Source organism: Sinocyclocheilus rhinocerous, unplaced genomic scaffold (assembly GCF_001515625.1).
Source record: "Sinocyclocheilus rhinocerous isolate Xijiao unplaced genomic scaffold, SAMN03320098_v1.1 scaffold418, whole genome shotgun sequence".
In the NCBI taxonomy this organism is placed as follows: Eukaryota; Metazoa; Chordata; class Actinopteri; order Cypriniformes; family Cyprinidae; genus Sinocyclocheilus; species Sinocyclocheilus rhinocerous.
The window spans coordinates 886,397-910,598 of record NW_015651146.1 but is presented as its reverse complement, the minus strand read 5'-3'; the positions used below and the strand labels follow the sequence as shown (position 1 = coordinate 910,598).

Below are 24,202 nucleotides of genomic sequence, written 5' to 3'. Positions count from 1 at the left end.
TGTGTACAAAAGTGAACAATGTTCTCTCTTGCTTACTTTGCATCTTGAGCTCTCTTAAGCAGATCCCTGACTTCGGCCAGTTGCTCTGAGGTGTGGTTGAACACTCCCTCCACATTGGTGAGGTTGGCGATGTTGGCTTTGATCTGCTCGACGACGTTGACTATTACGGTCCTGTTGACTGGCAAGGAGATCGCCAAAACCTGCTGGGCCACTTTTTCAATGCTTTCTGGATCTGCTCCCTCCTCTGAATATATCATGAGTTTTAGTATTAAAAAAGGCTTTTTAAGGTTTTCAAATAAGTGATAATTAGGCATTTATGATAATTAAACATTTTAGAATGACAGTTCATGCAAAAATGTACATTTATCATTTACTCACACGCATTTGATTTGATTTTCTTTTTTGATCCATGGAACACAAAAGATGTTGCATGTTTTGACAAATATTCTAGTGCATCTTGTTACCAATCATGATGTACCAGGTTTTAATGTGTGCGAGCAGGAATAACATTTTAGAGCTATGCAGGGGAAGATTTAAGTAACTCAAATTTTCATCTGTTGTATACATATTGCTATTGTCATACTGTTATATAGACTACACTACTGTCAGTAAGAGGGTGTTTTTTGTTTGTTTTTTAATATTTTCCAAACTTTTGAAAGGTAGTATACATTTATGGTATTGTATGGAATTTCGAACAACTTAAGGGTGGGTAAATTTTCATTTTTCGCTGAACTATCCTTTTACGCCTCTGCATTTCACACAACACAAAAACAACACTGAAAACACAATCACTGACCATTCAAAAAGTCTTTAATCTTCTTAATGAAGTCTTTGAGTATATTGTTGGAGTTCTCAAAGAGTTCTTTCTTGCTCTGGGCTTTATCAAGTGTGTCCTTTGCTTGAGTCTTCACAGTCTGGGTGAGTGTAGCGATGTCTCTGAGCTGAGAGGTAAGCAGAAATGATTCAGGCTCTTCCACAAGCATATACACATACTGCACTAGCTCAAACAGACACCCGTTTACCTTTTTAGCAATGGTTTGTAGCTCCTCGCTGGTAGCGGTCAGGTTCTTATGAACATCATCAGCATTGTCCAAGGCCGTCACTGAGGAACCAACAGTTCCTTTACATCCTTTCCCTCCACACTTCAGCGCACCATCACTGTCACGGCAGCCAGCTCCTCCACATGGGCTATTTGGACAGCTACTATTTGCACTAGCGTTGCCATGGCCACCACATACCTTAAGGCATAAGAAAAACAAGTATCAAGAATGTGTCACTGATAAAGTTAACGGTTTTCAGACGCTCTCTTCCAGGTCTCAAGCCAAAGTTTTGCTCAAAGTCTCTACCCTGTTGCTGAGGTGCTGGAGCTTTCGGTCTCTCTCATGAGCTTTTTCCTCCAGTTCAGACAAAGACTTATTATTGGCGGCGACTGTACGGAGGAAGAGGTCCTTTCTCTCTTTCAGCAGGGCTTCGGTACGGTTACGTGTGTCTTCAGACTGTTCCACAGGACTCTGGGGTCCGTATACGGAGGCATTACAGCGCTTCTCTGAATTCAATGAACTCTGGTAGTACTTGCGCACGTTTTCAAACTGCTCTGTAAAACAAAAATGACAAAAGACATTAACATGGGTTCAATGTTTTTAACAAAAATGTTGTGAATATGAATGAAAAGGTGGTTTTCCTGCCCATTTTCTGGGAAAAAGCTATGGAATGGGTTTAAAAATTGTAAAAGTGTCACTTCCCTAATGTATATGGCATAGGGAAACAGGACATACAATAAAAAAATGAAAAGCTTTATTGACTTGATTTTTTTATTGATTGATTATTGATTGGATGGTGAAAAGTAGATTTTACATTTTACAATGGAATTGAAGTTTGCTAAATAATACCCAACTAGTTATTTGGCTATTAGTTAATATTTTGCAATAGGGCAATAATGGCTATAAAAATAATGACACAGAGGAACAATATAACTAGAATCACTTTTAGTAAGGTTTTTTTTTTCAGTAGATGAACGATATATAATAATTGACATAATAATAATTGACTTCAAAGAGGTCAAGCATTTAAAGCGGCAGACAACCAAATGGCAGCGAGAGCTTTTAATAAACAGAACGTTATCATCTGTTGATGTTATCAATATAGTTATCGTTCGTTCTTGGTGTGAACTGGAAATCTTAATGGAAAGTCATTTCAGACAAGGAATTTTGATGAAAAATTAATAATCAAGTAATTGAGTAATTGTTTTTTTTGATTAATTTTGATTGGCTGTTGAATTTAATAAATGTCATATCTTATATTTTTCAACCAACACAAACAAAACTTAAGAAATACTACTTTATACCTGCAAATCCAGCAGTGAGATAGTTATCTAGCTCTATATGCAGTCGGTGAAGTGTATTGTTCAAGTCTTTCAGTTCTTTCTCCAGTGAAGTTAGGTTTAGTTTCAGAGCATTGTCAAGGTCTGCAGTCACATTCAGCTCCCGACTCACGCCCATCAGACGCCCATCAGTCAAAGCTATCTCCGCTCTGAAAATATGTCCATTTAAATGGAGAACAATTACAATTAACCTCATATAACGTGCAACCAAAGTCCAAAATTATACTTGCAAATTGCCAAATGCCACTAACAATTTAAGTTTGGTGCATAATAAAACAGCTTTTGCAAAATAATGCATGGTTTAAATTGAACTGCAAGATTGATAATATAACCCTTTTTAATGCAAGTGACACAAATTATTTTAGGCCCTGTCTGCAAGCCTTACTAAAGTGAAATGACATTTACAGTGCTGCCCACAGTGTTCAGGCTTTACCTCAAGTCATCGTTAGCCTGGCTTATTAAGTTATAGGTTCCCTCTCGGTCTCCATCTCGAATCAGGTTTTGAACCTGTGCCAGCTTCTTCTCCAGTTCACGTATGCGGCCATCGCTGAGTCCGGGCACCTCACCCTTTTCCAGAATCATGGCAATGACATCCTTGATGTGGGTCAGATCCCGGCCGATCTGGCATATGGCATCATCCCATAGCTGGAAGCAGGGATGGCAGGGAATGCACTTGGGGAAGTTTCCGATAAAGCCATAGGCGCACACGTCACAGTGTCGTCCTGAAACCTCCTCCTTACACACACATGCACCTGTTACGCGGTCACACTGAGCCATGTCGGACCCCAGAGGGTGGCAGTTACACTCTGATCAGAGGGAGATAAAGGAATAATGATATATACACAGAGAAGAAAAAGAAGTAAGATGTGTGTGCACTTCTCACCTTCACACTGCACTCTGGGATCACCCCAGTGAAACGCCTCACATTCATTGCACTGTCGCCCTCCAAAACCTGGCTGACAATGACACTGACCACTGAACTACAAGTACATAGAGAGGCAGAAGAAGAAAATCATTAAGCCATGAAAACACTCAAATCCAAGACCCTCTTCAGACAAAAAAAAATTAATTCAAAATGATTAATTAATTATACATAAAAAAATTAATATAATCTGAAGCATCTTTGAACGTAATGTAAGCCTAAAATGTCTGATACAACTGTTTAAGGTAGTAAATATTTAGTTATCTAAAGAGTCTAATTTGTCTTTTCAATTTTACATTTAATTTTAAATTTTATATTTAAATGTATTTTAAATTTTTGCAAGAAACACTACCATTGAAACGTTTGGTGTCGTAATATTTTGAAAGAAGTCTCTTATGCTCATCAAGGATGCATTTATTTGATTAAAAAAAAACAGTAAAAACAATAATATTGCGAAATATTATTACAATTTAAAATAACAATTTTCTATTTTATTCCTGTGATGGCAAAGCTGAATTTTCTGCATCCATTAATATAGTTTTCATTGTGACACGATCCTTCAGAAATCATTCTAATATGCTGATTTGGTGCTCAAGAAACATTTCTTATTATCATCTTTAATGAATTTAATAAATAAATTTTGCAAACAATGTCGTTTACATAATTTCAAGTTTAGTAGCACTATATGTTTTTGCATGTTTATGCATTACAAAAGACAATTGCCATGTATATTTCACCACATTTGGGGGTTTGAAAACCCCTGTTGTAATGTATTGTCACATCTGTTCATGTCACATTATACCTTGACCTACATCTGTTTCTTGTCATTTATTGTTTTATGTTGAGGTTTAAATTTTGAGAGACTAACCCTGATAAAATAAAGATTTAATGATAAATAAAGATACTGTATGCCACAGAACATACCATGTTGCAGTGGGTACTGAGGGCATTTGGTTGGCCACATTCACAGGGCTCACATCCACAGTCCGAGCCGAAGTTCCAGTGGTTGGGGGAGCACTGGTCACAGTTGTGACCGATGATGTTTGGCTTGCATGGGCATTGACCAGTCTGTTTATCACAGTGACACACTCCATCAGTACAGTAGTCCTCTAAAGTGCCTGCCGTTACACAAGTACAGCCTGCAGGATGAGACAGAGTGCAGAATTAGATATAAATGCATGAATTCATTCATTTTAAATAAAAAAAAAAAAATGTTTTGAAGCTTTAGAGTCACTGTACTTACGCCTACAGTCCTGAGCGAGTGCATTTCCATAGTAACCCGGTTTACACTCAGAGCATAAGTGGCCGTCGGTGTTATACAGGCACTTGAGGCATTGGCCAGTTCGTGGGTCACATGACTCTGGGTCTTGGGGGTCAATGTTCCCGTTGCACTGGCATGGCCAGCATGTCCCGCCAGGCTGCTCAGGATCACCATAGTAACCGGGGGCACAGCGATCACAGCGAGGACCTTAGAGAGGACACTGTCAGCAAAACTACTTAATGAGAATTAAAAGCTATTGATTTAGTGACACTATTTTACCTGCATATCCTTCACCACACTGGCAGAGGATCTGATTGGAGGCATAATCTGCGTGACAGGAAGCTCCATTGGTGTGTCCGCTGTCAGGGTGTCCTGGACATGGACAGGGGCGACAGTGCTCGCCAGAACCCAATATTGGGTTACCATAGAAACCGTTTACACATCTAAAGTAAGAAAGGGCAGAATAATAGATACACTTCTTTAGAGAATAATATCTTATTAATTTTATTTCTAATTAATATCTAATTACAGATATTACAGATAAAAAGACTTTTTCTCTCACTACTGTACATTTATTACAGGGCAGCCTATGGATATGTGCATATTATTAGTATCATACTATACAATTATTATTATAATAAACATAATATTTAATGGAGCATTTTGTTAAACAAAGATTATACAAATATTTTTGTGTTAAATTTGTTTATTTTGTTAGATTTCTCTTGCATGTGCTCACCAAGGCTGCAATTATTTAATAAGAAAAATACAGTAAAAACAGTAATATTGTGAAATATTATTGTGATTTAAAATAACTATTTTCTATTTAAATATGTTTTAAAATATAATTTATTCCTGTGATGGCTAAGCTGAATTTTCTGCATCCATTACTATAGATTTCATTGTGACACGATCCTTCAGAAATCATACTACAATGCTGATTTGCTGCTCATGAAACATTTCTTATTATTATCAATTTTGAAAACCATCGTGCAGCTTAATATTTTTGTGGAAACCATGATGCATTTTTTTGTCAGGATTCTCTGACAAATACAAAGTTCAAAAGAACATCATTCATTTGAAATAAAAACTGTAAAAATGTAAAAGTCTTTACTGTCATTTTTGATCAAGTTAATGCATCCTTGAAGAATAAAATCAACAGATCTTACTCTACCGTTCAAACATTTGGAGTCAGCATCTAATATAGAAATATCTATATTTATTCATTAATTAACTTACTTTAATAACTTATTTGCGGTCATATTTGACATATAGATTGTGGCTGTCTCACCCTCTTTTGCAAAGCATGCATTACATTGTGACTTCAATCAGTGATCCAAATGTAATTTGTCATTGATTTAGTCTCACTGATGTAGTCAGTGTGTTGACCACATTAAGCAGTCTCTCACCTCTCACACAGCTGTCCAGCTGTGTAGTCTCTGCACTCATAGCAGGCACCTGTTTCAGGGTCACAGATCTCCGCATGACCGTTACACTGGCACTGTCTACAGTTTGGAAATCCCCACTGACCTGGCTGGCATTTCGAGCACTGGCGGCCAGTCGCCCCATGCTGGCACGGACACTGGCCCGTCACAGGGTCACACTGATGCCCTACAGAGCCCTGAGAGTGGCAGTCACATACTGTTGCAGACAGAGAAAAGGGAGTGAGGGATGATGCGAAATGTGTCCAATTTTATTTAATTAAGATCTTAAACTAACACTTGTGAAAAAATAAACAGTTACAATATAAAAAGAACATTGATGGCCCTATCAAAAGTGTCTATCAAATAAATATTTTTACATTATCAATGTGTTTTCATTTAAATATCCATTAAAATGCTTATTAAAGTTTCTCACCAGTGCAGCCATATGGCCCAAATCCGTAAGTCCCCGGTGCACACTGATCACATTTACGGCCAATAACATTGGGTTTACAGTGACATTGACCTCCGACTTTGTCACACTCTGCACTCAGTGAACCCTGAGGGTCACACTGACATGCTGCAGAAACAAAAAGTTCAAACTATTACCACTTTTTAGGAAGCCTTTTGTAAGAATCTAAACAACAGCATGAGATTTTTCTGAATGAAAAATGAATTGATGTGCTGCGATGTGACCGTTGTTTTGACTGGACATTGAGGAGGGATCTTTGAGCTTTGACCCCATCACTGTGTGACTCACCCAGGGCACCATTATACATGATCGCGGAGATGCTGCAGATGAGTGTAGTGCACAGCTCGGCCAGCGCAGGCATCGGCACGGTCATGAAGGAATCCAAACACATGTACAACTCCATCTCCTGACGTCGACGCTCATCTGGGGCGTCGTCACTCTGGAAACCTGGAAGCTCTTCATACCTGGGTATCAGTACGAGCTGTGGGGAGAGAGAAAGAGTAAGCTTTTGTCATTATTAGATCGACAGAAGACTCAATACTTTAATATAATTACACCAGCAGGGGGCAGTGCTTATATTACAGTAACTGTGGTTAGGAAATTGCACCACATGCATTTCTTGTTTTAAGCATTTAACAACTCCTTACTGAGTCTATCAGGGTGAAGGCAGTGAGATGTTGGTGAGACACGGCATGACGCTGGAAACGGATGGAAACCACATACTGGCTGTTTGGCTCAAAGCAAAAGGGCCTTGGCATGTCAACGTACCTGTCAAGAGTTGCAAACCATTACTAACGATATTCATATACAGTACAGTAATGCATATTTCTTTCCCTTTACTCTACAAATCATTTAAAAATTACTTTTTAAACATGCAATGAGGTCCAATGACAATCTTAAATTTAATGTCTAATTTAAATTTGTAAATAAAGTTTGAGGTTTTTAAAAAATATAAAATAAAGAAATGTTATGACATAAAACAACACTGTGACCTATATCATCAGACCATAATCATATAATAGTTTTCCTATTTGAAATAAAAACACATTTTGAAAATATATACACTGACATTCAGTTTTTTTTATGATTTAATCCAAGACTGCATTTATTTGATCAAAAATACTATAAAAATAGTAATATTATGAAATAATATTACGATTTTAAAATTTAGTTTTCTATTTTAATATGTTGTGAAATGTTATTTATTCCTTATATTTATTTGAAATTGAAATATCCCGTAAAATGATGTCTTTACTGTCACTTTTCAATTTAATGCATCTTTTTCAGTATATCACAGAAATATGCATGTGCTATTTGAGATATGATTATTATTTTTATTCACAAACTACCAGTATTTTTCACCAGCTTTAATCAGGTGAAGCACATACAGCTGCTTCCTTTGCCTATGTTAAAGCATTCATTGACTCAAATCCCTTTCCAGCACCAGACAGCCACACTTTTTTAGTAACCCTCAGTTAGACAGCAGCTACACCAGCCTGATAATGTCTGTGTGAAGTCTTATTTCCTGCCTGGGTTTTATTTCCCCATCGAAAGACTTAAACCAGTAATATATCCAGACTGAACTTCCTGAACTCACCCGACTCCCTGCCTCCTTTCATTTTCTCTTGTTTCTCCCACTTTCTCACTCAGCCAGTATCTTATTTTTTTAATTCTCTCAGTGTTTGCTCAAAAGGATATGCAGCTTTTGACAGAGTCTAATTTGCTCCTGCATTCCCTGAGCCTTGGGATAAAGCCAGAAATCAGATTAGATTCAGATTACAATGGCACCCAAAAACTCACCCTTGCAGGAAAAAGATCAAAACAACTGCCGTGGAACTCTGTTTCCCATGACGTGAGGTTGGGTTAAACAAGCTTTAAAATAGTACTTTGTACATAATACGCAATAGTACATAAGTCTACTCTACACTAAATATGAATGGAGTGCTTACAAAGAAATATGAATGCGTACTTGCATCCAAAAACAAAGCATTCCTGATGTGTCAGGTAAACACGGACACACACAGACATAAACACAATGATATTACCTCCTGTGGTGGGGCATTGTGACTGTGTACATCTGCTCTGTGGGCAGCATGTTTCCACAGCGGAGACTTGTGGGTAAATCCAGGGATGTGACGCTCACTAGAGCCTCCCAGTCCTCTGTGGACTGCATACATCAAAAAGAATAGACAAGATTATTAATAATAACATTAATTTTAAACCAAAGACGATATTTTGTGATATCTTATTAAGTAAATACACTGCAAAAAAAAATGCTACTTAGTATGTTTGTCTTGTTTTCCAGTACAAATATCTCAACGTTCTTTAATCAAGATACATTTACTTGAGAAACAAAATGAACAAGTTCTGCAAAAAGTATCAAAATTGAGTTTATGCTTAAAACAAGAAAAAAATCTGTCAATGAGGTAAAAAATCTTTGAATTATTTTTCTGACCTCACTGGCAGATATTTTTTCATGTTTTAAGATTAAACACTTACTTTTGATAAATTTTTCAGAAAAACAAAACTTTATATCCAGTAATTTTCCTTCTTAAATAAATGTGTATTTATTTAAGAATGTTTATATGTTTATACTGGAAAATGAGACAAAATAAGGAAGAAGTATATAAGGTATACTGGTTGCTGTTTGTAGGTTGGTCTAAGATAATCTACCAGCTAGTAATCAGCTACCATGTTTCGAAACAATGTCTCAAGTGTTTCAGACCACACACCTCTGGCTCGTATCTGATCATAATGTCATATTCCATAGCGTAAGGGATATTGCTGATGGTGAACTTGAGGCCAGCACCGTCTTTAACCCGAGCGAAGCCCGGCCCGGTCCATGTGACCATCTGACCTGGTTGTCTCTCTCTATGCACTGTGCTTACGCTGGGCTGAAAACAGATTCACACATTCATATTAAACTAGATACAGCAGTATAGTGTAAGGTATGGATTGGCTGATGAAGGAGGAGGTGGAGTTATCTGAGGGGAAACTGAGATTGAGGTCTCTGCAGAGCAAAAGTGGGCGTCTCTGAATTTGTGGGTGTTTTCAAACTGTAGGGTGTTTCTCAATCATGCAATCAAAATGATCCCCCTTACCTAACCCCACCCCTAAACCTACCATCACTATGATGTCAGCCAATTAGGAAACATGGTCTAAAAACGCCCCGATCTGGTAACCCCCATTACTTTCCTGCAGAGACCGAGCGGCAACCTCCCGCTCTCTCTTGTGAAGCCAACAAGGAAGTGACTTAAACTGTAATTCGTCAACTGGCCGCTAGAGGCTGGCTGCAAACGGGAGTCAATCCCATAGACTCCCCATGTTAAAATGCCTAACTTTACAGCAGAAAAAAACATGTTTACAGCCTGGTTCAAAAAATGATTTTGGTCTATATAGCTAATTTTGCCCTTCATGACAACTGTGAGGGGGGTGAATTTTTTTATAACTCATCGATTATCCGGGAGTGACGCAGTGGGACGCACTGCCAAGATGGTGACGGCCGCCTCCGCCCACTTTTGAGCTTCAAAAACTATCTTCGGAACCCTACGGGTGACGTCACGGACACTACGTCCATGTTTTTATACAGTCTATGGCAGAGACCTATACTTGGGGAAACTTACAGTTTGCTGCAACTGTCGGATGCGTCTCAGTGCTGCCCTCTGCTGCTGGGCAATGTGCCGGTGGTGATGACGACGGTTTCTTCTCAGCTGATTGTTGAGATGCTGCACGCAGTCAGTCTCAGCCTGAGGCCTTGGGCTGCCCTAAAAAACAAGCACACAAACTATATAATATTCATGATATTACATATGTGTATACATAAATATACACACTGTAAAACATTAATGTATGGCTATGTCCAAAATGGCATATCAATATACTGTCATACTAATTTTCTAGTATGCAGTATGTATACAATGTATACTGTTTCATTATGCATTATATGTACTGTGCACAAAGTAAGCACATTTTTTTAAAATATGCAGTATATAACCAGAGTATATTTCATTGGATATTGCATCCCACAATGCAATGTGCTCAACTTCCAACTTCAAACCTTCCACTTCAAAAGTTATCACTGCTCCAGAAATTATACCAAATTTGACTTGTAATGTCTTTTGTGACTCATTACCTGACCAGATGGCCTAAAGTTAAGACATTTTTATACAAAATTGGATAAAAAATGTGATACCTGAAGTAAACATGCAGTAGTCAAGTGACAATAAAGGATACTACTGGTACACAGTACAATGTACTCAGTGCAAATAATACACAGTATATACACTATAGTTCAAGTTTGGATCAGTAAGATTTTTTTTTATAATGAAAACTTTTATTCAGCAAGGATGCATTAAATTGATCAACAGAAAAGACATGTATAATGTTACAGATTTATGGTTCAAATATGCTGTTTGAAGTTTCTATTCATCCAAAATTTCTGAAAAAAAAAAGTATCACAATTTCCACAATAATATTATTCAGCACAAGTGTTTTCAATATTTATAATACATTTTTCTTGAGCAGCAAATCAGCATATTAGTATGATTTCTGAAGGATCATGTGACACTAAAGACTGGAATAATGGCTGGTGAAAATTCAGCTTTGCCATCTCACAAATAAATTATATAAAAAAAAATATTAAAATAGAAATGTTATTTTAATTTGTAATAATATTTCACATTACTGTTTTTGCTGTATTTTCAAATGATCAAATAATACAGCCTTGTTGAGCATGAGAGTCTTTTTTTAACACCATTAAAAACATTCTTACCAACCACAAACGTTTGAACACAACATGACACCCTTTCTGAACAAAGGTGAGTGACAGGAAGTGAAAGTGTGAACTGGAATGATGATGGTGAAGAGTGTGAGAGACTGTGTGAACCAGACAGTGCTGGTGTGTGTTTATATGTGTGGTGTGCATTAATAACGCTCTCTGACAGGCTGGCACCTCCTCTGCTCTCTGATCTTATTCTGGGTCACTTCAGCTGTGGACTCGTGGAGCATTCTGCAGTTCGTCTGCGTGTTTGTTAGTGTATGCCACAGTGTGCCTGCACAACCAGCACAGCACTGAGTTCCTGAGGGGGCTACAGTGAACCATCCTGGAAAAAACTCACTAAATTATGATGAAAAACTGACAATGTAGCGTCTGGACCAATCAGACACACCATTTTTCATTTGATTTAACAAATCAATTATTCATTAGATTAACAAACATTCACAGACCCCTCACCCAATAAACATCACACTTGACGTTGGTCATTGTTTGCTCATAACTGCAGATTTATGCTACAGGCTCTGTGTAGAGTTGTACAGTAAGAAAGTTATTTCCCTTAACCAGGAAATTAACGTTCTTAGAATTGACAGACAGTTGACCCTGAGAGGTCAAGTAAATATCTACAGCGGATCTAAATATTTATAATTAATTATAACTAGTTATGATTAATTATTCATATTTCCCCATGAGCTGATTCGCTACAACAATGTGGAAAGAAAAATCATTTTTAAACATTTATTTTAAATATTAATATATATTTTTAAAGATTTATTTTAACCGGAAACAAACTGGAAGGCAAAAATATTGATTTAAGGGGAAAAAAGTTGTTTTGCACTGAATTTTTAACCAACGCTATCACCAAACCCAAGTGTGACTCAGAGGATATGATGGTATCAGATAGACATGCTGCTCTGATTGTTTTGTCACACAGAGCAGTGGAAGTGAAGGTACCTGAGGGTTCCACTCACATCAATACAAACTGACAAAGTAGACGGTTTTACATTTTACACATTACATCAACATTTATGGACTGAAAGATTCAGCTGAATTCTTTCACAGACATATTACTCGATGTGCCTATGTGCCTGATCCTGTTTCCATGACCCATGATACCATCATCACCCCCAAGAGCAGAACAGACACCTATTCATAACAACAGGAAGATTTATAGCAGTACCCTGATAATATGACATGAACTCTGCACAGTTTAGTCTGCCACAAGGAAAAATAATACACAGTTAAAATGCCAGTATTAGGTGGACTTTAGAAATGTGATCTCCGTGCAACTGAGCATTACTCACTGGAAGAGCAGGATCATCAGGAGAGTGACCTAAAGCTTCCTCTGCTTCATACTTGTTATTATCCAGAGAAGCACAGAAAAACACAGGCTGCACTTCAGAACACTGCCGACCAATCAGATGAGGCCAACACTCACACTGACCGTTGTCCATCCTGCACCTGAAGGTGAAAGAGAACAGAGTTTAGAGAAAACTCTCATAGATATCTTCAAAACGCTTCAAATCAAGGGTTTAATGATTTGTTTTCATAAAGAAATCAGTTCATATTCTGTGGAAGCCCTGAACTGCGAGGACATTTTTTTCTACATAAGTTTTTCTACTGTAATCTTTTTTGTTTATTTTTTTATTTTATTATTTTTACTAATAATTTTTTGTTGTTGTTAAAATTGTATTTATCAGACATTATTTTTTAAGTGTTTTTTATTTGTCTTAAAATGAAATGGGGGAAAAAAATATTTACGGGGAAAAAAAATACATATCTGGAAAATAGAAACGTTCATTGTTTTCATCTTGTAGTTCGGCACTTCCATTCAGTTCAGTTCTCGAAAAAAAATTAAAGAGTTCTTGACTTCAGTGCACATCCCGGTCAAATCCCAAAAGAATGCAGGACTTTAATCTTGGCATATCAAAACAACACCCAGATACCAGACACTTCCTTATTGCTAATCAAGGGTAAACACACATTTAAATGCAATAACTGACATCAGTGACTCACCTGCTGCTGGTTGCTCCACCAAAGTCACAGTCGCAGGGTCTGCAGCCAGCCAGATCATTACTGAGTCCCCAGTATTCAGGCTGTACACAAACAAATACATACAGGCATTTTCTGAATTTTCAATATTTTAAAACTGCAAATATTTTTGAGATGGTTATTGTTTAAGGAGAGAGTGAAGTCGTACCAGACACTGGTTGCAGTAGCGGCCGGTTACATATCTCTTACAGGAGCAGTCACCACTGATCTGATCACATGGTGCCCCCAGCATAGTGATGCCACGGGGGTCACAGTTACATGCTGCCAACGACATACACATAAACACAATAAATGTCATATACAGAGGCCCCTTGGTGAGCATTAGAGACTTCTTTCAAAAACATGAACAAATTTTATAGAGCCCAATATTTTGTATTGATTAAAATTTAAACAGTTTCTATTTGTCCATTGTTAGGGGAACACGTTCATAGTGAATGTGATGGACTTGAGAAGAAATGACTTCACATCCACTAAACGCACACAATCACTTACGCTGGCATCCCAGTGGGTTGTCAAGACTGAGTCCATAGTGTCCCTCTTTGCAGTAGTCACAGCGCTGACCCCTGACGTTCTGCTTACAGCGACACTGACCGCCAATCATACCCAGATCCAGATCAGTATGACTGTCACAAACTCCACCCTCCACAGATCCCACCGGGTCACAGTCACAGGCTGCACACATACATAGGAAACAACATGAACAGCAGGCAGGAGAAAACCATGCAAAAAAAAAATAAATTCTCATGAAAATGAACCACTTACGGATACATGCTGCCGGGTCTCTGATGTCTCGAGTTGGATCCTGATAGTAAAACGGTTTACAGGTCTCACAATTGCGGCCCATGGTGTTGTGGAGACAGTTGTCACACACACCTCCACTGACGTTCCCCGTAGCCAGATAGACCGCCATGTCAAAGTGACACTGGTTGGAGTGACCGTTACAGTTGCATTCTGGGAAAAAGTCACAAATTAAGACTTATTTGCCATTTGTATTAGGATAAGTAAATTTTCTTTAACTTCTACATGCATGTGTACAGGATCTTACCCCTGCATGTATGTGCATTATCAGTCTCGGCGGGCCTCCAGGGTGCATCATGGTAGAAATCTCTGCAGCGCTCACAGTTTAATCCCACAGTGTTGTGCTTACACACACAATGTCCATGAATCTGTCCAATCAAAAGGATGGGATTTATTAAATAGTGTGCTTCATTCACAATCCAACAATAATCAAGCTGTTTTGAAATCAAAACTACAAATCAGTTTGACCGATACCCACCATGCTAGAATCCCTGGTGGTCACTCCGGGTACTGGTGCGCACTCTGACGCGTGACCGTAGCAGAAGCAGCTCCCGCGCACAACCAGCTCATACAGAGCATAGTAATATTTCTGCAGCACGTCCAGATGCCGGTCAAGCAAGTTATCACCCAGAGTGTGCAGTTTAGTGAAGTTTATCCGTAGGTTAGTGATCCGCAACAAATCTGAGGGAAGATTGTTAATGCACTGTGTGATTGGCAGCTGCATTATATGCAGTGCTGTATACACAAAATGAACACTTGTTATAGTAAACTCACAAGTTGGCCATTAAACGAATAGATCACCCAAAAATTGAAATTTTCTAAAACTTTACTTACCCTCAGCCTATTCAAGATGAGTTTGTTTCTTCATTGGAACAGATTTGGAGAAACTTGCTCACCAATGGATCCTCTGCAGTGAATGGGTGCCGTCAGAATGAGAGTGCTAACAGATGATAAAAACATCACAATAATCCACAAATAATCCACACAACTTCCGTCCATCATTTCATATCTTGTGAAGTGATTAGCTGTGTGTTTGTACAAAACAATTTCATTGTTAAGATGCTGTCAACTTCAAACAAGTCTTCTATCCATGATATTGTTTTCTTCTGTGAAAAAGTCATCTCATCTGAATCAGGAGAGAAATTTGCACAGATCAAGCACCATCTACACGAAAACAGTCCAAAACTGATTAAACAGATATGTTGGTAAATTTTGATGTGAGAGGACAACAGGGGATGGACTTCTTCACTGCTTGAAGCATTATTATGGATTATATAATCGTATTTTGCCCAAGAAGTGAAGGTTTAAAGTTGAATCGCCTTAATAATAAATTAGTTTCTCACAAACATGCAGCTTCACAAGACATTAATTGATGGACTGGAGTCATGTGGATTATTGTGATGTTTTAATCAGCTGTTTGCACTCTCATTCTGACGGCACCCATTCACTGCACTCACAGTTTAATCCCACAGTGTTGTGCTTACACACACAATGTCCATGAATCTGTCCAATCAAAAGGATGGGATTTATTAAATAGTGTGCTTCATTCACAATCCAACAATAATCAAGCTGTTTTGAAATCAAAACTACAAATCAGTTTGACCGATACCCACCATGCTAGAATCCCTGGTGGTCACTCCGGGTACTGGTGCGCACTCTGACGCGTGACCGTAGCAGAAGCAGCTCCCGCGCACAACCAGCTCATACAGAGCATAGTAATATTTCTGCAGCACGTCCAGATGCCGGTCAAGCAAGTTATCACCCAGAGTGTGCAGTTTAGTGAAGTTTATCCGTAGGTTAGTGATCCGCAACAAATCTGAGGGAAGATTGTTAATGCACTGTGTGATTGGCAGCTGCATTATATGCAGTGCTGTATACACAAAATGAACACTTGTTATAGTAAACTCACAAGTTGGCCATTAAACGAATAGATCACCCAAAAATTGAAATTTTCTAAAACTTTACTTACCCTCAGCCTATTCAAGATGAGTTTGTTTCTTCATTGGAACAGATTTGGAGAAACTTGCTCACCAATGGATCCTCTGCAGTGAATGGGTGCCGTCAGAATGAGAGTGCTAACAGATGATAAAAACATCACAATAATCCACAAATAATCCACACAACTTCCGTCCATCATTTCATATCTTGTGAAGTGATTAGCTGTGTGTTTGTACAAAACAATTTCATTGTTAAGATGCTGTCAACTTCAAACAAGTCTTCTATCCATGATATTGTTTTCTTCTGTGAAAAAGTCATCTCATCTGAATCAGGAGAGAAATTTGCACAGATCAAGCACCATCTACACGAAAACAGTCCAAAACTGATTAAACAGATATGTTGGTAAATTTTGATGTGAGAGGACAACAGGGGATGGACTTCTTCACTGCTTGAAGCATTATTATGGATTATATAATCGTATTTTGCCCAAGAAGTGAAGGTTTAAAGTTGAATCGCCTTAATAATAAATTAGTTTCTCACAAACATGCAGCTTCACAAGACATTAATTGATGGACTGGAGTCATGTGGATTATTGTGATGTTTTAATCAGCTGTTTGCACTCTCATTCTGACGGCACCCATTCACTGCAGAGGATCCACTGGTGAGCAAGTGATGTAATGATACATTTCTCCTATTTTTTTTTTTTGTTCCAATGAAGACTCATTGGCATCTTAGATGGCCTGAGGGTTTTAAGCAAATTTTCATTTTTGGGTGAACTATTTCTTTAATAATCCTATTGACATAAGGACTAAATACATTTTAATAAAAAAAATAATGCACAACAGTAACATGGTAAAAGATTTGTTATAGTTCACTAACCCTGAATGTCAAGACTGTATGGGTCTTTGACATGGATAGCAGGATCAAGCACTTTGTAGATGACCTAAAAAATCATATTAATACAATCAAATAGCAGGACTGCATTCAAAAGTAACAGATTGAAACATATCCTTATTAAAATAGCCTCAGCACACACTCACCTCTCCTTCAGTGGACGGCTCAATGTCAGAGTAGCGCTCCTCACAGATGACCTCATCAGTAAACCGCAGTGAGTGGGCAGGAACCCGGGGGAAAGTCTTGGTGCAGTTGTAGGCGAAGTAGCGATATGGCCTCCATGTACGGCCAAAATCAGAAGAACGCTCAATTATCATAGCAGCAGGCCTAAACGTCTATGAAGATGCAAACAGAAGGTTAAAGTCTTTAGCAGTGAAGAAGTTGGTTCACTTTTACTGATATATATACTTAACTATTACTGAAATGTATTGTTGTGCTTATGTATATCCATTTATACTGTATACATACTTTAAACTTCATGATGAGATGAGTAAAATGGAACTCGGCCTCAAGATTCAGTCTAATACTGACATTCTCCTCTCCTGCACACAAACAAACGAAAGAAAACTGAAAGTCACTATCTACTATTCAGTGGAACTTATACAGTCAATTTTTTTCATTACAAATGATTGAGTAAAAATCTTATTCAAAATCAACATGAATTTCATTATTTTTAGGTAGAAGAATTATCTCTTATGATGTACTTTTATTTTGTTATAATTTGGTATGGGCCACAAACTTGAAACCACTAGTGAAAATGTTTTCATTCTATGTTAATTTTTTTTATTTTAATACAGTATACACTAATTAACTGTATATACCAATTAACATAATAAATGATTTGAAAAAGTATTTTAAAACTACACTTATTATCATCATGTATTATTAGAATTAGAGAAAAATTTAAAATAGAAGCAACAACAGAAACTAAATTAATTAATCAATATACAAATAATTACAAATTATTGTATGAAAAGCTTTTTAAATAATAAACAGATTTTATATCTTTCAGGTAGTACAATTACTTATGTCATCATACATTTTCTTTGTTTTAATTTGGTGTTTTTAAATAGTTTTTTTCTATTTGAATATACAGTATACATTAACATTAATGTGTACTAATAATAAATTATTTGAATAATCATTAATTTAACTACACTTATCATCATGTATTAAATAGAAACAACAAAAACAACAAATAAATAAATAACACATTTACTAAATAATACATGAATAAATACAACATTTTTCATTACAAAATACTGAGTGAAAAACCTATTTGAAAAATTAACATGATGATTTTTCTCATGCTTTTGTTTCCCCCTAAATCCTAAAACTTAAGTTTAAAATAAAAAACTTTCAATGTGGTCTCAGGCTTTTGGTCCCTCACACACCATTTACAGACTGCCACCATGTGAGTTCTCCTCTGCTGTCTCTCTGGTAGATGACATTCTCCACCCTGTGGTTCTTGTTGTAGGCATCGTACGGCTCCTGAGAGTCACACTTAAAGCACTTATTTAAATCCTGCACACAGACATAAGAAAGAAAGAGTGAAATAAATGCTCATTCTGCAAAAGCACTTAGCAATAGCAGTGCAGTCTGACAGGAGCCTCTCCACACCTTTTTTCAGGTTGTTTCATTTATAACAACTTAAACCAGCATGGCTTGCAGCTCAGGTAGCTGCTAGGACATACAAAAAAAAAATCTGGGTCATAGCCTGAGCAAAATATTCCCTCAGAATGGGGGGCAAGTTCCATGCCAACCTGGAAGCAGAGGAGGAGAGGGGAATGGGCCTTCTGGATTCAGGTCAGAACATGAGCGTTAGCGTGGACGAACGCCAGAGTACTTTGTCTAAGCCGAGTTGTTGTCATGAGCAACAAAACCTCCAGCAGTGGCCTGGCTAAACCGACAGAGACACGTGTATTTCTTCAGCAGCCTTGAAAAGGTCACAGCAACAACCAGGAGAAGCTCAGTATCTATTTCACATCTTCACAAGCTCTGCAGGACATTGATATCAGCACTTCTAAAATATTGTGCTTACCACACACTAGACACATAGTTTCTGGGCTAGTTTTGAGTGTGAGCTGCCAACAATAGGATTAGAAGTGATCAACTGGATTATCAACTACAGGAATGCTATGCTGGGGCCCAGCAAAAACCACATTTCTAATTCCTCTAGTCTAGCGCAATTTAACAGCTCTGTGGATTCACACAATTTAAGTGCGTGGACTGAAATAAGGGATAATAGAGATAAAGAAAGACACTTTCTAATATTTTTGGCATCCCAATCTAGTTGAGGATAAATTTTTTGATGCAAGAGTATACACACAATGATAAGGATAGTCAAGATGGTTACGTTTAAACTTATATTTATAAAAATAATGACCTGGATATGTCTAAATAGTTATTTTTACAAAGAAAAGACGCCACAATTAAATTACACAGTTTCAATAAAATTAAAGAAAATAATTGTTTACAAAAATATTTTTTATGGTTAAGATATTTAAGTTGTTATATTTAAGTTTAGCAAAATATTTTTTTAAACGTGGCCTTGAAATAATATTTATTGTGAGAAGTGGTTTAGAAATAATTCTCAGTTTGTCTGAAAATATTTCTCATTATGCTAAGTCTATTCATGCAACATTATTATGGGGTAGGGGGAAAAAAGGAAATTAATAAAGTAAATATTTCCATTCCAAAAGCCAATTATTTTATTTAGGAAACAACAATTAATTCATCCATCCATACATTCTCATTCATTCATTCATCCAGACTTATTAATTTTTTCATTCATTCATATTCTTTCATCCATCCTTATTCATTAATTTCTTCATTCATTCACTCATTCATATTCATATAATGCAGGTCTTTGGCATCAAAAAGTTTGAAAACCCCTGACCTATAGGATGTATAGATGGCTGAAAGGTATAAATCTTGTAATGTAAAAAAGGGTAAAAAATATGGATCAAGAATCACAATTATTACTGTGCTTTTTGATATGAATAATAAATAACAGCACAGTCAATTAAAACTAGCATTTCCATTTGACACTCTTGACAGATACATCACATCACAAACAGAAATGTGGAGAACTCTGCAGACACCCTACTGACAAACAAATTGTCAGACCGCTGACAGGTAACACCTGCGCTGAGGACAAAACAGGTGTTAACTCTCCCTGTCTAGGATGTATGGTGCCTCCAGGCAGTTTGAACAGTTTGTCAATTTTATGCACCCAAAACGCTTTAATGAGAAGAACATACAACCTAAAAGAAAACCAAACATTTTAAAAAGACATTCATAGAACATTAAACAGTCAATGAAAATACATGAGGGCAGAAAAGAGTGCTTTATAGACACCTGGAGGAAAAGGGAGGAGTAGTGATTCATGATAAAAGAGGAAAAGCAAACAGAGGTAGATGTAAAAGATGAATACAAGATCTTTTAAATCACACATGCAACGAACAGAAAAGCCTTAGGCCGCAGATTTAGCTTTAGTGAAAGAGGTGTGGCATACTGAGCAACACACGTGCAAGAGAGCACAAGGAGTTTTTTGTTGATTACGGTACATTCTTCTTAAAAATAGTGTGTGTATAAGGATACAGTATAGCATTATTTCCTGTTCAGATAAATATCAAGTGACTTTTTTTTATTCTGTATTTTTCTATTAGATTTTTTGGCAATGGTGCTTTAATGAAAGCTATATACTGTATGTACATGGAGTCAGACGTCTTTGGATGCCCTGCTAAGCGTGTTGCAATTATAAGACTGCATGGTGCATTTGTGTGGGGGTGTGTGTGTGTGTGTGTAAGGTTTTGCCTTCGTTTTGAGGACCAAAAGTCCCTACAAGGATAGTAAAAAAATTAAATGAAATCACATATATTGTGGCGACCAAACAAACAGTTTTAATAAAGTTGTGAAGGAACAGTTAGATGAACTAGCAGATGACAGATTTTTGGGTGAACAATCTTTTTAATGAAAGTCCTAAAATTGCCAATGGAAAATCCCTGCCATGACAGAAAAACTATGTTTAACTAAAATCAACAACAGTGATATTTTGATGAATGGTAAGTTTTCATGTATGCAAATTTACCTCACATTAAAAAAAAAAAAAACTTCTAAAGGGCCTGCGTGCATGAGCACATCTATCTCCATATGACAAATAATTTGCATGAGCACAGGGCAAGGCCATACAAACAGGAGCAGAGAGCATGGTTTACACAGCATGAGATCATGTTTCTGTGTCTATATGAAAGAGAAACAACGGTTCAGGAATACTATTGGGTTTACCTGCAAATGACTGACAATGCAGTATTGCTCAGGCCTATCCAGGCCACAGGTGGAGGTGGCGGTCAGGTTAATAGCTCGGCCAATCAGAAGGTTTCCCGTTGCCGGGTAACAGCTGCCTTCCATGCAGCCGTGTGGGGTGGAGGGCAGCTCCTGAGCCACAACTGGAAGAACTTGAGAGGACACAGACAGGAAGTGGAGGTCATTAGCTAATTATAATTTGTTTGAATAATAATACATTTTAAATAAATAAATAATATATTTGTGAAAAATATTTGCTGTTATGTGTAATATGGGCTGCATCTCATGTATGTTTATTATAGTCAAACTTAAGGTGTTGCACAATTACTTGCAGATAAATGTCCCTTTCTACTTGCTGCGAAGTGACTTCTGATATACACGTTCCCTATGCTTTTTGCAGTGCCTTTTAAACATATTCATATGCATTCCCTACGATTACAAATTTCACTTAAGACGACCAAATATCCTACAAAGTCCACAATCGTGTGACTGGAATGTACCTCTGTTTCTAAGGGAGTGGTGAATGCAATTGATCCACAGCAAGATAAAGTAAAAACTCAAGCATCAGTTCTTCCTGACCCACACCACGCTTTCCTTTCTAGAACACCACACATGACAGCCAAAGATTGGATGGCATTGCTTCTGTTTGATGACCTCATGCAGCTCACGGTCCCACCCAGGCGGCAGAATCAAAGACTGAGGGTTTAGTTTTTCATTGAGTCAGGAAAATAACTGGCTTTGTTCCACATGGTTACTTCTGCAAAGGCAGGGCTCAAAATTCACTGTGTTTGCCTTTCAAAATCCACAGTTCATCATAGCGTTATCAGACATTGTCAAATCTAGATGTGTGGGCAGTCTTACATGGATTTCAAACATACATTTTTAACTTTGTGGAACTGTCATTACAGAGGACTAGCACGTAACCGTACCCTCAAATGATACCAGCTCATAGTGGTTTAGGATTTGGCATGCATAACCATGCAGGATATACCTCAATGTGTCTGACCTCTTTATCATTGCTTTATCATTACAACAGACAGGTCTCGGTGGTCAGGGGCTGAGAGCCTTTTGGAAAGGCAATGTCCTGGTCAATCTTTGGGCCACTCGGTTCAAACATTTTTCACACACCACTCACTCTGAATAATAATGCCATCATCTCAACACAGAATAATGACAGAATGAGCAAATGAAGCGGAGGTCAGATATGAGTTAGAAAAACAAGTGCATTTCTGATGCTGATTTTATAAGAATGTTATGCATTCAGAAAAATCTCAATTACTGTTAGAGGGATGCACAATGTTAGATCGGAGAATATTGTATATTTCCTCTATTTTTATATTTACAGTAAATTACCTTAATTTGCCGTCATCACTCTCTTAAAGCTAACCTTTAAAAACACCAATAATTTAATAACACTGATAATATTTTGATGTCTAAATTCTCTTGTAGCATTTAAAATGATCGATTTTAGTTTTTAATGTTGTCATTTTAATTTATATAGACAAAAGAGAGTGGAATTTTAATATCAGCCATTCAGACATAACACAAATATCAATTTGAATATCAGTTTTCAGACATAACACAAAAATAATTATTACTTATTTAGTATCCGCCAGAAGATTGGTGCATTTATTTGAATACATTAACAGGAATTTATCATTTGACTTTAAAATACAATAATATAAAATACAAATACACAGTATGTGAAGTCATCAAATTAATTTATAAAGTATTTTTTCACAATACACATTGCTTCAAAGCAGCTTTACAGAAAATCATGATGTAGCGAATCAGCTCATGGGGAACTAAACATGGTAGGATTACATATAGGCAAGATGACAGGAACGAGTGGTTCCCTCATAAGCCTGCATAAAACAGTATAAAATATCAACATACAACATACACAATGACCTGAAGGATATGTGTGTTCATTCAAAGAAAGGTTTTCCTATTAATTAATTAGATTAGAGTCCATTTTTACTGTGCACTGTGTCTTTCCTATGGAAAATGTAGTGAGAGGGGGAATTCTCAACATGCCATTAGGTCGTAAATGTATCTGGTCTAGCAAAGGTGTCGTGGTTGCCATGGTAACCAGTGTCCTGGGCCTCGTTCACAGACATCTTGGCACCCAGTATGTTTATTGGGTGAGGGGTCTGTGAATGTTTGTTAATCTAATGAATAATTGATTTGTTAAATCAAATGAAAAATGGTGTGTCTGATTGGTCCAGACACTACAATGATGTTACTGTTTATAATATAAATATTAATATCCTCATGGATTATAGTCACATTTAGCAGATTAGAGCTGGTCGATAATATAGTTTACATTTTGTGACGATATAAGCAGGGAGATCATATAGTTTAGATTTTGCAGTGATATAAACAATCACGCTACCGAGATTTGCTGTATTGCTTTATGTGAGTGTACTTTATGTACAGGTACAATTTTATTTCTCCTTATCCAACCATTCATTTATTGATGGGCGATAGTTTAATATATCACTAGGCATATAATCAGTAAATCACAACACTGTTCTTTCCACAAGAGTGCAGATAAGCCTACAAAGTTCATAACAATATGGAAACCTGGCCCCTTCTCAGTTAAAAAAAAAACGAAAACAAGCACCATAAATTCCATTTGATTGCGTCAAGGTGCTAAACAGTGTGTGAGGGCATTGAAAGGCTTTCTGCTTAACTCACGTACTGTAAAATTACACATAATGAAGGAATAAAGGTCCTGATCTTTGGAATGTGTGTCCGCACACATCCGACTCTCCCTGGGTAAACAGTCATGCTATAGGTAGTTACACCTGTACGCTAAACATCTGAAACCAGGACTCGATCAGTGCTTATACAATAAATAACACTACACTTTTTTTAAAATACATTTCTCTACAGGTCTAGCATAAGCTCTGATTGCATACCCAATGGAGTTTACAATTACATCTCTCAAGGGAATGTTGACCTCTACGCATGTGTTTG

General features: G+C 37.2%; 1 protein-coding gene across 1 annotated transcript in view; it reads right to left on the bottom strand.

Moving 5' to 3' along the window:
• The window catches only part of lamb2l (laminin, beta 2-like), a 47,144-nt gene that overhangs the window by 1,979 nt on the left and 20,963 nt on the right, over positions 1 to 24,202 (bottom strand). Inside the window, exons 3-31 of the mRNA XM_016518046.1 lie at positions 21,203 to 21,372; positions 18,307 to 18,436; positions 17,381 to 17,454; positions 17,059 to 17,247; positions 16,898 to 16,961; positions 15,694 to 15,896; positions 14,328 to 14,448; positions 14,045 to 14,233; positions 13,775 to 13,954; positions 13,431 to 13,543; positions 13,247 to 13,326; positions 12,535 to 12,691; positions 10,080 to 10,220; positions 9,189 to 9,350; positions 8,502 to 8,623; positions 7,104 to 7,224; positions 6,745 to 6,937; positions 6,421 to 6,564; positions 5,973 to 6,204; positions 4,843 to 5,006; positions 4,546 to 4,770; positions 4,227 to 4,441; positions 3,264 to 3,360; positions 2,814 to 3,186; positions 2,345 to 2,529; positions 1,347 to 1,594; positions 1,023 to 1,238; positions 797 to 941; positions 37 to 244 (exon numbers count right to left, since the gene is read on the bottom strand). Of these exons, the coding sequence (XP_016373532.1) occupies positions 37 to 244; positions 797 to 941; positions 1,023 to 1,238; positions 1,347 to 1,594; positions 2,345 to 2,529; positions 2,814 to 3,186; positions 3,264 to 3,360; positions 4,227 to 4,441; positions 4,546 to 4,770; positions 4,843 to 5,006; positions 5,973 to 6,204; positions 6,421 to 6,564; positions 6,745 to 6,937; positions 7,104 to 7,224; positions 8,502 to 8,623; positions 9,189 to 9,350; positions 10,080 to 10,220; positions 12,535 to 12,691; positions 13,247 to 13,326; positions 13,431 to 13,543; positions 13,775 to 13,954; positions 14,045 to 14,233; positions 14,328 to 14,448; positions 15,694 to 15,896; positions 16,898 to 16,961; positions 17,059 to 17,247; positions 17,381 to 17,454; positions 18,307 to 18,436; positions 21,203 to 21,372 (4,861 nt within the window). The remainder of the gene's footprint in view (positions 1 to 36; positions 245 to 796; positions 942 to 1,022; positions 1,239 to 1,346; positions 1,595 to 2,344; positions 2,530 to 2,813; positions 3,187 to 3,263; positions 3,361 to 4,226; positions 4,442 to 4,545; positions 4,771 to 4,842; positions 5,007 to 5,972; positions 6,205 to 6,420; positions 6,565 to 6,744; positions 6,938 to 7,103; positions 7,225 to 8,501; positions 8,624 to 9,188; positions 9,351 to 10,079; positions 10,221 to 12,534; positions 12,692 to 13,246; positions 13,327 to 13,430; positions 13,544 to 13,774; positions 13,955 to 14,044; positions 14,234 to 14,327; positions 14,449 to 15,693; positions 15,897 to 16,897; positions 16,962 to 17,058; positions 17,248 to 17,380; positions 17,455 to 18,306; positions 18,437 to 21,202; positions 21,373 to 24,202) is intronic.